The sequence below is a fragment of the Mustelus asterias genome, chromosome 24 (genome assembly GCF_964213995.1).
Source record: "Mustelus asterias chromosome 24, sMusAst1.hap1.1, whole genome shotgun sequence".
NCBI lineage: Eukaryota > Metazoa > Chordata > Chondrichthyes > Carcharhiniformes > Triakidae > Mustelus > Mustelus asterias.
Genome location: NC_135824.1, coordinates 25292595 through 25306497, shown reverse-complemented (window position 1 = coordinate 25306497; position 13903 = coordinate 25292595). Strand labels below are relative to the sequence as shown.

General features: G+C 43.0%; 1 protein-coding gene across 1 annotated transcript in view; it reads left to right on the top strand.

The window, feature by feature from the left end:
* Window positions 1–2583: 2583 nt before the first annotated feature.
* The window catches only part of pdia3 (protein disulfide isomerase family A, member 3), a 33865-nt gene continuing 22545 nt past the window's right edge, over window positions 2584–13903 (top strand). Inside the window, exons 1-3 of the mRNA XM_078241478.1 lie at window positions 2584–2851; window positions 11973–12051; window positions 13498–13615. Of these exons, the coding sequence (XP_078097604.1) occupies window positions 2586–2851; window positions 11973–12051; window positions 13498–13615 (463 nt within the window). The 5' untranslated portion in view covers window positions 2584–2585. The remainder of the gene's footprint in view (window positions 2852–11972; window positions 12052–13497; window positions 13616–13903) is intronic.

The window sequence follows — 13903 nt, the reverse complement described above, 5'->3', positions numbered from 1 at the left end:
CCACCAATGCACAGAGTCAGCAGAGTGTACCATCTAAAAGATGTACTGCAGAATTCACCATAGTTTCTTCGGATAGCACTTTCCCAACCCACAACTGCTACCATCTAGAAGGTCAAGGGTAGCAGGCACATGGGAACTTTGCCACCTGGATGTTCCCCTCCAAGTCACTCACTATCCTGACTTGGAAATATATCACCATTCCTTCACTGTCAAGGGTCAAAATCCTGAAACTCCCTCCTTAAGAGGTGTACCTATGCCAAAGGGACTGCAGCAGTTCAAGACAGCTTAGCAGCGTCTTCTCAAGGTCATTTAAGGATGGGCAATGAATGCTGGTGTAGCCAGCAATGTTCACATCCTACGAATGAATTTTGTAAAGAAACAACCTCCTTAATCTTTCCTTTACTTCAAAGAAAGAAAGTATTTAGTTTTGGTAAGCCATCATCATAAAGAGGAAAGAAGATAATAAAATTAATTCTGATCAGTTTCACTTTCCACATATGCTGCCTGTTCTGCTGAGCACTTTTCAACTTTAGAGTCTAGTAAGTAATTTGCTTTTGCAATAAAATGAGCTTATTTGATTAGCTTCTGTTAATATTTTGCTGATTAAAATGTTGCGAATGAAGAATTCTACCTGTTTCATGTTACTTCTCAACTCAGGGATCTGAGTTCAATTCCAGCCTTGGGTAACTTGTCAGTGTGGAGTTTGCACATTGTCCCTATGTCTGCGTGGGTTTCCTCTGGGTTTTCCGTTTCCTCCCACACTCCAAAGATGCCATGCTAAATTATCCCTTAGTGTCATGGGATTAGCAGGGTAAGTACGTGGAATAGGGCCTGGGTGGGATTGTTGTCAGTACAGACTCAATGGGTCGAATAGCCTCTTAGATCATTGAATCACTATGGTGCAGACGGAGGCAGTGCAAGGCAGCTCACCAGTGTCTTCACAAGGGCAATTAAGGATAGACAAAATGCTGGCCTAGCCAACGATGTTCATGTGCCATGAATGATTTTTTAAAAAAAACTTCCTTAATCTCGAAACGTTGGCTCCACATAGATGCTGTCAGACCTGCTGAGTTTCTCCAGCATTTTCTGTTTTTGTTCCTTAATCTTTTCTTTACTTCAAAGATAGAAAGTATTGAGTTTTGGTGAGTCATTATCATAAAAAGGAAAGGTAATAAAATTAATTCTGATCTTTTTGCACTACAGGGATATGTCAAATTGAAGAGCTTTTTACATACTTTCATTTAGTTAGAAAGATCTCCTTCTACAATATTTGCACCAAAAACTTTCTAAGTACTTTTCCACATCATCATAAAAAGGAACGGTAATAAAATTAATTCTTATCTTTCTGCTCTGTAGGGATTCTATGTCAAAATAAAGAGCTTGTTACCTACTTTCATGAACCTGCAAAGTTTTTGTTGCAAATACTGTTGAAGCAGGAAAGACCCTTCTAAGCTCTTCAACTTGACAATCCTTGCAGCGCACAAAGACCAGAATTAATTTATTTCCTTAAAGATAGAAAGTATTTAGTCTTGATGAGTCATTATCATAAAAAGGAAAGGCAACAGAAGTAATTCTGATCTTTCTACATTATAGGGATATACCAAATTGAAGAGCTTTTTTACATACTTTCATTAAGTCAGTGGTTCCCAAACTTTTTTCCACTGGGCTGCACTCTCGTAATAAAAATTTGCTTGTGCCACATCTCCTAGCAGTGCTTGATTCATAACATAGAACACAACTACTTTATAATATGATCATGGGACATCCAGAAAGTATAAAACAATGCTTTTTTAAACCATGTTTAAATGTTTCTTTAATTGTCCTTGAATCTTCCCGCCACACTTGCCATCCTCTCTCGCCGCACCCCTTGGGAACCACTGCATTAAGTAGTTAGAAGGCTCTTTTCTGCTTCTACACAGTGTTTGCAACAAAATCTAAGTACTTTTCCAACATAGAAACCCTACAGTGCAGAAGGAGGCCTTTCGGCCCATCGAGTCTGCACCGACCACAATCCCACCCAGGCCCTACCCCCACATATTTTACCCGCTAATCCCTCTAACCTACGCATCCCAGGACTCTAAGGGACAACTTTTAACCTGGCCAATCAACCTAACCCGCACATCTTTGGACTGTGAGAGGAAACCGGAGCACCCGGGGGAAACCCACACAGACACGAGGAGAATGTGCAAACTCCACACAGACAGTGACCCGAGCATCGAACCCGGGACCCTGGAGCTGTGAAGCAGCAGTGCTAACTACTGTGCTACCGTGCCGCCATAGCAGGAAATGTAATAAAATTAATTCTGATCTTTCTGCACTGTAGGAATTCTATATCAAATTGAAGAGAGTCTATATCAAATTAGAAGGGTCTTTTCTGCTTCTGCGGCGTTTGCAACAAAAACTTTCCAGGTACTCTCCCAACACTTTTGGGACATTAGCACCAGCATAAATTGCAATGACAGGGCACCTTTAGAGGGTCCGACCTCACTGCGCAGAATCCTGACCGGCCTCGCCATTGGTCCAGGTCGCGGTCCGGGCGCCGGTGATTGGTAGGCCGGCCGCCCACGTGGGACGGGTGCTGTCCAATGGGCGGGCGCCACACTCGGGGCTCTGGGCGGCTTTCGGTTTGCGGCGTCGCCGCGCGGACACAAGAGCGCAGCGCGAGCGCCGGACACTCACTGACTCTCCCTCTCTCCCCTCAGCCTGTCCCCGCCGCCATGATCCGCTTCCTGCTCCTCGCCTGCACGGCCGGCGCGGCGCTGGCTACCGACGTGCTCGAATTGACGGACGACGATTTCGAGGATCGGGTCGGCGAACACGACCTGATGCTGGTGGAGTTCTTCGCCCCCTGGTAAGTGTCCCTCCCTCCCCGCCCGGCCTGCCTTCCGACTGGAGACCCGAGGCCTCCCCACCCCTCCCTCCTCTCTCAACCCCCATTTTGCCGACGGTGTGCAACTGCTGAATGAGTCCTGAATGGCGATGGCATCAGGAACCGCCGCCTTGCCTCGGAGGCCGATGGCGCACTGACCCGGGGTTTGGAGCTTTGATGTGTCGGTGGGTGGATGGCGCCTTGCTCTTCCCCCACCCTCCCCGGTTACTAACCGTCCGGGCTCCGCGCTCCCTTCGCCCCGCCCCCTCCTTTCGCCCTCCGAACCCGATCTGGACGCGCAAGGCTCTCTGGGATTTGTGGTGCCCCCCTGACTGGGCCGGCCGGGACTACAACTCCCAGAGTGCCCCGGACCAAGCGCGGCCGGAAGCGGAAGTGATGAGCACCAGCCCCGTGGCTCAGGCCCATTGGCTCGCCAGGACTTTGGTGGCTGGCACTGATTGGGTCCCACTCGCCCCACCCACTTCCCGGTAACGATGACGACGGCTGGTTCCAGGTTAGGGTGGCCTGAGCCCATAGAAACTAGTGCAGTGTTACCTGGATATACATTACTGCCTATAGATAAAAGGCAACTGCTGCAGTGTTACCTGGATATACATTACTGCCTATAGATAATGGGGAACTGCTGCGGTGTTACCTGGATATACATTACTGACTGTAGTGCAGTTAAACGTAGAAAATAAATGCAGGAGTAGGCCATTCGGCCATTGAGCCTGCACCACCATTCAATCTGATCATGGTTGATCATGCACTTTCAGTATCCCACTCCTGCTTTCTCTCCATGTCCCTTGATCCCTTTACCCGCAAGGGCCACGTCAAGCTCCCTCTTGAACATATCTAGTTAACTGCCCAACAGCTCTCTGTGGTAGAGAATTCCACAGGTTCATATATCTGGGTGAAAAAGTTCTTCCCCATCTCAGTCCTGAATGGTTTACCCCTTATTCGTAGACTGTGACTCCTAGTTCTGGGCTACTGCAAAGGGCAACTACTGCAGCGTTACCTGGATATACATTACCGACTATAGGGAGATACTGCAATGTTACCTGGATAATCACTGCTGTCAATAGGTAAAAGAGTGCAATCAACACAAAACAAGAGGAGCTTAGTAAATTGAGTAATAATTCTATTGTCTCTCTCAACAGTAAACTCCAATCCTGGTGGTAATTCTAGAGTGGATTACTAACTGGTAATCATAGAATCTCTACAGTGCAGAAGGAGGTCATTTGGTCTATCAAGCCTGCAGAGACAACAATTCCAACTGGGTCTAATCCCTGTAACCCCATGCAATTACCCTGCTAATCCCTCCTGACACTAAGGGGCAATTTAGCATGGCCAATACACCTAACCCGCACATCTTTGGAATGTGGGAGGAAGCTGGAGCACCTGGAGGAAACCCCCACAGACACTGGGAGACGGTGCAAACTCCACACAGGCAGTCATCCAAGGTCAGAATCAAGCCCAGGCCCCTGGCACTGTGGATAGTAGTGCCAAACACTGTGTTGCCCACAGGTTAATCTGGTTAGATGCTATAACTTCTCTTTCTCTTATTCTTTCATGAGCTGTGGGTAGGCCAGGTCAGTACTTTTTGCCCATTTTCGAGTTGCCCTTGAGAAGGTGCTGGTGAGCTGCTTTCTTGAACCACTGAAGTCAGGTCTGTGTAGGTACACCCAACTACTCACCTGATGAAGGAGCAGCTCTCCGAAAACTTGTGATTCCAAATAAACTTGTTGGACTTTAACTTGGTGTGTGAGACTTCTTACAGTGCTCTTTTAGAGAGGCAGCTCAGTGACTGAAGGAATGACCATATTGTTCACTGTCAAGATGTTGTGTGGCTTGGAGGGGAACTTACAAGTTCCTATGCATGTGCTGTCCTTCTATGGCATTTGGGTAACTAGTGTAGCCAGATCTACTACCAGCAACTAAAAGCATATTTTTCATGTGTTTACATCCCAAAGACTTTTATGTAACATTGACTTGGTCTTCTTTGGATAATGTTGTGACATTTCTTGGCTTATGTCATCTGATCACACATCTAAACCAGGACTACTTAGCCTTTGGTTTGTTTTAATTATTTCATGGAACATGGCCAGCATTTATTGCTAGTCCCTGAGGGTGCTGAGTTGTTGTCTTGAACTGTTTGCTGAAGGTACAGTGCTGTTTGGGAGGGAGTTCCAGAATGTTGGTGTGGTTTCAGGTCAGATGATGGGTGAACAAGTTTTTGCAATCTTTGTGGGCCAGATGTAGGATGAGAATGAACGGAGTCCAACTTAAATCCAGTGATATGCTATTTTAACCAATCCCCAAACTCTATTTGGAATGATCAAGGACAAATTCAAGAGATTATAAACACTTGCATAACTTCCCTTCATGTAACAGGCCATTGACGGTTGAAGTTGCTCATCAAAAAGAGGGGGGTCGGTTTAGGACAGAGTTGAGGAGGAACTTCTTCTCCCAGAGGGTGGTGAATCTCTGGAATTCTCTGCCCACTGAGGTGGTGGAGGCTACCTCGCTGAATATGTTTAAAGCGCGGATGGATGGATTCCTGATCGGTAAGGGAATTAAGGGTTATGGGGATCAGGTGGGTAAGTGGTACTGATCCACGTCAGATCAGCCATGATCTTATTGAATGGCGGGGCAGGCTCGAGGGGCTAGATGGCCTACTCCTGCTCCTATTTCTTATGTTCTTACAACATATCTAGTTCTTTTACCATATCAATGGTCCTTTAAAACAAAAGTTATGGAGATGTCATTGCAATCAGTCTCCACTATACAGCAGACACAAATGTGAGGTGGTGAAACTGTCCAATGGTGGTAAGCTTTGGAGGTCATTTGTCCAAGTTGCATAGTCCTTTCAAGCATGCAATACTTTTCTTGTATCATGGCTCAAATTATTCATGCTGTAATGTTTTCAAGTTTCCTTTGTACTTTGATTTTTGTTCGGGCTGTTCCCCCTCCTTTTGGGGAGCTGCCCCTTTTACTTTGTCCTGACTTAATTTGAGTTTGTTTATTTGGTTTGACCTAAAAAGAGGCCAAAAATATTGTCTGAAAAATCTATCTGCATTTGAATGAATAGATAATATCTGCTTTTACTTTTTTCTCTAAGGAGCTTCTTCCATTACCATTTTCTTACTTGCGATTGTTTTTGATTTGCTTTAAATTTCTCTCCTACCGACACCTCCAAGTGCCTGTTGTGCCCTGTGGTTTGACCTATGCTGGATGAGGTAATGCTACAACAGCAAGCACTCCCCTCTCAACATCCTGTTTTTCCAATGTGAGCATGTCCAATTTGTTAAATTGCTGTTCATGATTCAATCCTCACATCTCCCGCTGCTGCTGCGTTCTGAGGAAAAGAATCATCAGAAAGATGATATTCTGACAACGCAGTTGTCCTCCGGTATCAGCAAAGATAATGTGGGAGTTCTGGAGTGAGGTTTACAGGCAATCTTCTGACTTAGCCCAGTGATAGCACTCTAACAGGCTGTTGCCACGCTATCAGATAACCAAACATTTCCTAAACCGTCAAAATTCAGAGTAATTGTGAAACTGAAAGTTCATTCCCCCTTGCATGTTCTGAGTTTTGAAAAGAAAATGGTGACAAACACCAGAATCTCTTGGATCTTGCATGGTTTTTTTAATGTTGGGACAACAGAGGGATGCATTAGATGATATGAAACAGTCTAATTGATTTTAAAATCTTGCATCATTATTTGATTTACAAATTAACAAACTATTCTCATCCAGTGATGTCATGAGAGCATAAACTTTATTGAGCAATAGTGCTCTATTCAGTGTCAAGGAATACATTTTATTGTAAGTCCTACAAATGGATTAATCTGATTACTGACTTTTTTTTCTCATGCTACCTATATGCCCAATGTGCATAGCTTTCAATATTTATCTTGGCTGCAGTTATGGCACTTTATATTTCAGTTGTCAGTTATGCATTTCTTTTACAATGCTCTAATTTTCAGCTGCTAATCCAATAGGGAGTACATTTATTTGTTGGATTCCTCATTGCATGTGAATACAATGGAGCTTCTGCTCCTTTGCTGGGCTGTGGAATTTGGCAATGAGCATTATCCCTGGTCAGCACTTCCTAGAGGAACAGAGTACAGCCAGCTTTTTGCTAAAAGCCTTTAAACCAACTCCTTTGAATTTTGGCACTATTTTATTAAGTCCTATGACAGTGACTCAATAGACATTAACTGACATAAAATATAGAATACACTTAAAACTGTCAAGTGGAACTGTGTAAATATGTAAATTAGGTGGGAGTGGAAATGGAAGGTGAGTGAGTAGCTTATTTTCAACTCTGACATAAGTGGAGGGTGACACCAGAGTAAGCTGTGCCAGACCAAGTTGTAAATGCCCTCCTGCTTCAGTGCCCTCTCCTAAGCAAGCCACCAGAGAAACACACATACTGACCTATAAAAGGGTTGTGGATTCAAGCAGACCTTGCAGTTCTGATTCAGTGCAAAATGAGTGGTGAATTCCTGTCTCATGCGATCATTGAGTTGGTTGAATTACAAGGTTTGAAATCATGTGGGACCTGGCTGCCTTTGATTAATGCTGCTGCCGCATTGCAGGATGCTGCCAGCTTGAGTTCAGCTAAAGGTAACAATAGAAAATGAAAATTTAGAAGTCCAATTTCCCCAAGCCAAAGTTTTTAACAGTTGAAATAAATAGCAGTACCAGAGGAAGGTTGAAGCCATCCAATCAGCTGCCAGTGTTGCCTCCCTCCTTTCCACTCACCCACTTTAAAGCTTCCCCTGTCTTAGCCCTGAATTCGGAAGTTTCTGTAATTTCTCTCCAATGTCTCCTCATCTTGTCCACGCAATTCACTTTCCCTCAACCTTATTCCGACTAAATTGCTGCCCACTCAACTTCTTCCTTCTGGTCTCCATGTTGACTGATGTCTACAGTTCACTTCAGGTGTTGTGTTCCTTTTCTTTAAATCGGCTGTCAACATGCTTTTCAAAAACTAACCTTGACCTGTTGTCCTTGAAAATTGCCATCCATCTCGACACTCTTACCTCGAGTCCTTGAACATGTTGCCTCAAATCTGTGCCCATCTTTCCAGGAATTCCATGTTTGAATCCCTCAGGTCAAATTTCTTCCCTTCCACAATACTAAAACAACTCGTCACAAATTATGTCCTATGTGACTGTGACAAAAGTAAACGTTCTCTCTTGGTCCTTCTTGACCTGCCTACAGCCTCTGACATGGTTGACCGCACCATCCTCTGCTCTGCTAATGCTTCTACACTCTCATCCTGCTGGGAGGGACTGCTGTCAACTGGTTTTGTTCTGATACCCAGTGTCAGTTGCTTCCTGCACTTGCACAGTTCCCTCTGGTGTCCCGCAAGGGTCTAATCTTGCTCTCCTATTATTCCTCATCAATGTGTTGCCGCTCAGCAACATTGTCTGATGGCACACTGGTAGTTTTCAAAAGTAGGCTAATGGCGCAGTTCTTAACTCGCCACCGCATCGTTGATTTCTCCACTGTTGCCAAATTATCAGATTCTCATCATAAGGTCACCTATCTGCAACGTCATCCCTGTCTCAGTTCCTCTGTCGCTGGGACCCTCATTCATGCCCTTGTTACCTCTAGTCTTAACTATTCATGTGCCCTCATTTACGCTCGAGTATTCTACACTCTAAGGTCATTCAAAACTCTGCTGCCCTTCTCACTCAAACCAAGTCCCATTTCCCTATTACTTCTGTGCTCGCTGACCTACATGTCTTCACTAGAAGCCAGTGCCTTGATTTTAATTATTACCCTTATTTTCATATGTTTCCATGCCCTCACACCTCTGTCTAATCTCCTCGGCCTCACAACCATCAGATACTTGTACTCAACAGATTGTAACCTCTTTGAGCATCCCTGTTTTATTTTTAAATCATTTTACCATTGATGACTATGCTTCAGTTGCCTAGGCCCTGAATTCTGGAATATCCCCCTGCCTCTCTCTTTTGCTTTCCTCCTTTAAGACACTCCTTAATACCTAACTCTTTGACCAAGCTTTTGGTCGTCTGACTTAATATTTCCTTTTTGCACCAGGATCATGTTTTGTTTTATACAATAATGCTCCCTGGAATGTTTTTATGTCTAAGGAAAGGAGTCAATGGAAAAATGGTAAATTATACATAAGATGTAAGAGGTTGGAACGAAAAGCTCAAAATGGCAGCATTGCCTTTGGTTCTAATCTCGGGTGGACTAGCATTGGAGATTGAGTGGTTTAAGGATGTAAATTTGTATGTGGCAATCACCTGAGAAGAAAATCTGAAATATGAGCCTCTTATTACTAGAAGTGACAGTGAGCAGTAGAGAATTGTGTAGCAGGTGACTTGAACTGTTCCTGGCATATAGGTTTAATGATGTGAAGATGCCGGCGTTGGACTGGGGTAAACACAGTAAGAAGTTTAACAACACCAGGTTAAAGTCCAACAGGTTTATTTGGTAGCAAAAGCCACACAAGCTTTCGGGGCTTAAGGCTCCGAAAGCTTGTGTGGCTTTTGCTACCAAATAAACCTGTTGGACTTCAACCTGGTGTTGTTAAACTTCTTACTATATAGGTTTAAGGCAACATTGGTGTCTGGAACCGGGATTGTTGGCTACTTTTATAGGACCGTGTCAGGAAGTCCAAAACAATAGAGCAAATGTTTTATAATTATTTAAATTACTGGAAGCTAACAATGAATGCATTGTTGCAACATTGCAAATCATTATATTAATGATGTACTGCATTATGGGCATGGCTGGTACGAATCGTCTTTTAATTTGTATTTAGAAATTTGAGTTGAAATTAAATGCGAAGCCTATTACAGTATAAATGCTTCAGCTTTGTTTCCTTTATTAAATTGCCTCAACCAATTAAAGTACTTGGCTTACTTGTAGGATAACGCAGGAGTGAAGCTACGTTGACCTTGATAGTTCTCTTCTCGTCCATGTCTGTAGAAATAACTGTACTAAGATTTTTTTAAGGTTAGCTTGAGTGTGAATGAGCAGCCATGGGGTTATATCCAACACTGGGATGGGGGTGTGCCACTGTCCTGTAACTGGCCAATTTAGGTTGCTTTGGAATTTCGTAAGTGTAGACTTTAGCAGAATTTATGCTGCTAAAATTCTGAAAGTTTCAGGATTAGTTTGTTTATTATTGTCACAAGTAGGCTCACTGCAATGAAGTTGCTGTGAAAATCCCCTCCTCGCCACACTCCGGCACCTGTATGGGTACACTGAGGGAGAATTTAGCATGGCCAATGCACCTAACCAGCATGCCTTCCGGTGGGTGGAAACCAGAGCCCCTGGTGGAAACTGAAGCAGACACTGGGAGAACGTGCTGACTCCACGCAGACAGTGACCCAAGCCGAGAATTGAACCGGGTCCCTGGCGTTGTGAGGCAGCAATGCTAACCAGTGTGCCACTGTATCATATTGTGTTTATAAGCTTCCAGCCATATGATAATTGAAATAAGTAATATGCTTTTCTCTGATCTTTTAAACAGAAATTGAGATAAAATTATAAATATTACCTTGTGAAATTTGCAGTATTGTAAAAAAAATAGCACATTATCAGGCTTTGTATTTCAAGAGCTTGTGTCATTGTCTTGTCTTTTCTAGTCATCCCATATTCATATGAAGGCATATGCGTCCCAGGTTAAATCACCACCAGTCAATTCTCTCCCTCAAAGGGGAGAGCAACCTATGGTCATCTAGGACTATGGTGACTTTGCCTTTACCATTAATATAAACATATAACTGGAAAAGACTTTTGGCTTAACATCACTTCTGTGAACCAACATGTAAGGTTATGGCACTAGAGCAGCAACCCAGAATTCAAATCCAACCGTGAAAATTAATACAAAATCTGATCATGTGTCTTGGTCAGACTGAATTGTCTTAATGCTACTTGTTTTCTAATGTTCCCATTCTTGATAGAAACCTTGTTTTTAAATGACTGCTTTAAAAACTCATTTTAACTGAAATGCTGTGGAACATGGTGGCTGGACATCAGATGAGCATTTTTTGAGTTGCCAAGTTGATTGCTGTAAATTGGAAAAAAGCTTCTTTTAATGTGGTTAATATTTGGTAACAAATATATATAGTGCCTAAAGAGAGCCACAAAAAGCTTGCCTAATCATTTCAAAAGCCGAGTTCCTCCTGGTGTAAAATTGTTAACAGGCAATTGGTTGCATCCTGCTTTCCCCCACCTTTTGGTGAAACCGCCTGATTTGTGATACCGAATAATACCTACGACAGTTACAAATTCATTATGGCAGGTGGCAAATGTAAACGGTTTGAGTAAGTGCTACATGCGTCATCTGCAAGTTTTGTAAAATGATCACAGGTGCATATCTTTCAGAAATGAGCACGGTTATTTAAGATTCTTTATGTTGGAATAAGGTTGCCGCATTATAGCAGTGGCAAGATACTGAAAATGTAATGCTTGGAGACAGTATTGGAGACATCATAAACTGCAGTATGTAGAATGTTGTAATGTGGGTGGTTTGTCTTGTTCATCGAGCCTGTGCTGATGCTTTTCTGTCTATGTAGCATCATACTATTGTAACAATGCTCTTTTTCAAGCAATTCAAGTGGATTCTTCAAGTTTGTGGTATTGAATTTCAAATTCTCAGCACTTCCTATATAAAAGGACCTTTTTCTAACTCAAATGATTGATTATTTCTGTAATTATGTTAAATTTGTGCTCTCCTATTTTATTGAGCTGTTGCCATTTACTTTATCATAATCCTTAATTGTGGACCAGATTACTCAGCTTCCTCAGTTTTAGTTTAAAATAAAACTAATTTCTTGACTCTTCTTCCATAACTAATTCCCCCATTTTTGGTAACAATTGCTATGTCAAAATCTTGGAACCCCCTTCATTTACAGCACTGTGGGTGTAATTACATGTGGGCTGCTGCATCACCACCACCTTATCCAGGGCATTTAGGGAGGGGAATAAATGCTGGCCTAGCCAACAACACCCACATCACATGAAAGAATCCAGCCCAGCCGAGTGCAATTGGTATAAGATCTGCTGGGGCATATTGTATTTTCTAATAATTTATATTCACTTTCTGCAGGTGTGGCCACTGCAAGCGGTTGGCCCCAGAGTATGAAGCTGCTGCCACAAGGCTGAAGGGCAAAGTTCCTCTCGCAAAGGTGAGTTACTGAGGGCACATCCAGGCGGGCTATTTATTCCTAGTTTTAAACCAAAAGATAACAAACTGATCGCCTTTTCAAAAATGTAAATCTGCATGTATTTTTCTACTGCCCATTTCCTTCACTATATACTATTTACAGGTAGTGATAACCAAATTAAAATAGTAATAATGCACACATCTCCTTGCCAGAGGAAATTTTTCTCTAAAGCATATTTTTCTGCGTCTGAATTTTAGCTAGCTTGATATGCATTGCATCATATAAGAACTAGTTAAATTGTAATTCTTGGTCATGCGGTGTTGTAATCTGCTGGAATTTGAAAGGGTGGAGTCCAAAGATGTGCAGGTTAGGTTGATTGGCCATGGTAAATTGATCCTAGTGTCAGGAGGATTGCAGAGTAATAATGTGGGATCACGGGAATAGGGCCTGAGTGGGATTGTGTTCGGTGCAGACTTGATGGGGCCAAATGGCCTCCCTCTGCACTGGAGGGATTCTATGAAGTTACCTAGTGCTGGTATATGACTAAAGGGAAATGAAGGTTGGGAGTACTTTCTGGCACACCCAATAATAAACCTTCATTTCAAGCTACAAAGTGGCAGTCCTCAACTCTGAATCTGGGAATAAGCCAACGTGGCTTGGCAAGGGTAGACAGCATTTAAAGTTTATTTATTATTGTCACAAGTAGGCTTACATTGCAACACTGCAATGAGGTGACTTGAAAATCCCCGAGTCATATTTGGGAAGCGCAAGGCACCTTTATGATCTGGAGGAGATGGTAATCTTCTCTCTTATGAACGGGATTGCATCCGGGAATGCATCTTGGTTTGTTATGACTATGACCTTGGAAACTGAGTATGCAACTGCACAGAGGGACACTGAATGCCAAACGCTTTCATTTGTTCAATTGTGTGCATTCTTGCCAGTCTGGCAAGGGTTGTGTTTGGGTTGAAGTTTTGTGGTTTTGCACTTGTCATAATACTTCATCCTTGATTTATTATGGATTTGTAAAAGAGTGGAAGTACAGTGTGTGCGCAACTCGTAGGTTGCTTGTTCAGCCTTCAAAAAAGTGATGGGATGAGAAAAACACAAGTTGGCAGTAGTGTAATTAAGAGACCTTGAATCAATCACTTGCATATCATTGCTACTGATTCTTGTCCAATATTATTAAATTGAATAATTTCCCATAACACTAATGCCAATAAAATGATGAGTACTGATCTGAAGCTAAAAACACCAGTGTCTCAGTTTAAAATTGCATGGAAATAAATTAAAATTGCAGGTGACCTGCCGAAAATCTTTGAAATAGGAAAACAATACTTGAATTTTCCTTTTCATTTTCTTATAACAGCTGAGGTATCATGTTTGTGTTGTAGGATTTGAATTTTCTAAGTAGCTGGGGCGTTCAGCTGCCTTTCTGGTCTGATGTTTTGTCTGAACTCCTGCCAGGTTGACTGCACTGCAAATACAAACATCTGCACCAAGTATGGAGTTAGTGGTTATCCAACTTTGAAAATATTCCGTGATGGTGAAGAATCTGGTTCCTATGATGGTCCAAGAACAGCAGGTAAGAACTAACATGGTGAAAATTATTCCCCATTAGTGGCTATGATTTTGAACGATCTGGGCGGCATGGCGGCACAGTGGTTAGCACCGCCGCCTCACAACACCAGGGACCCAGGTTCGATTCCCAGCTTGGGTCACTGTGTGGAGTTTGCACATTCTCCCCGTGTCTGCGTGCGTTTCCTCTGGGGTGCTCCAGTTTCCTCCCACGGTCCGAAAGGTGTGCTAGTTGGGTGCATTGACCCGAACAGGCGCCGGAGTGTGGCGACTAGGGAAATTTCACAGTAACTTC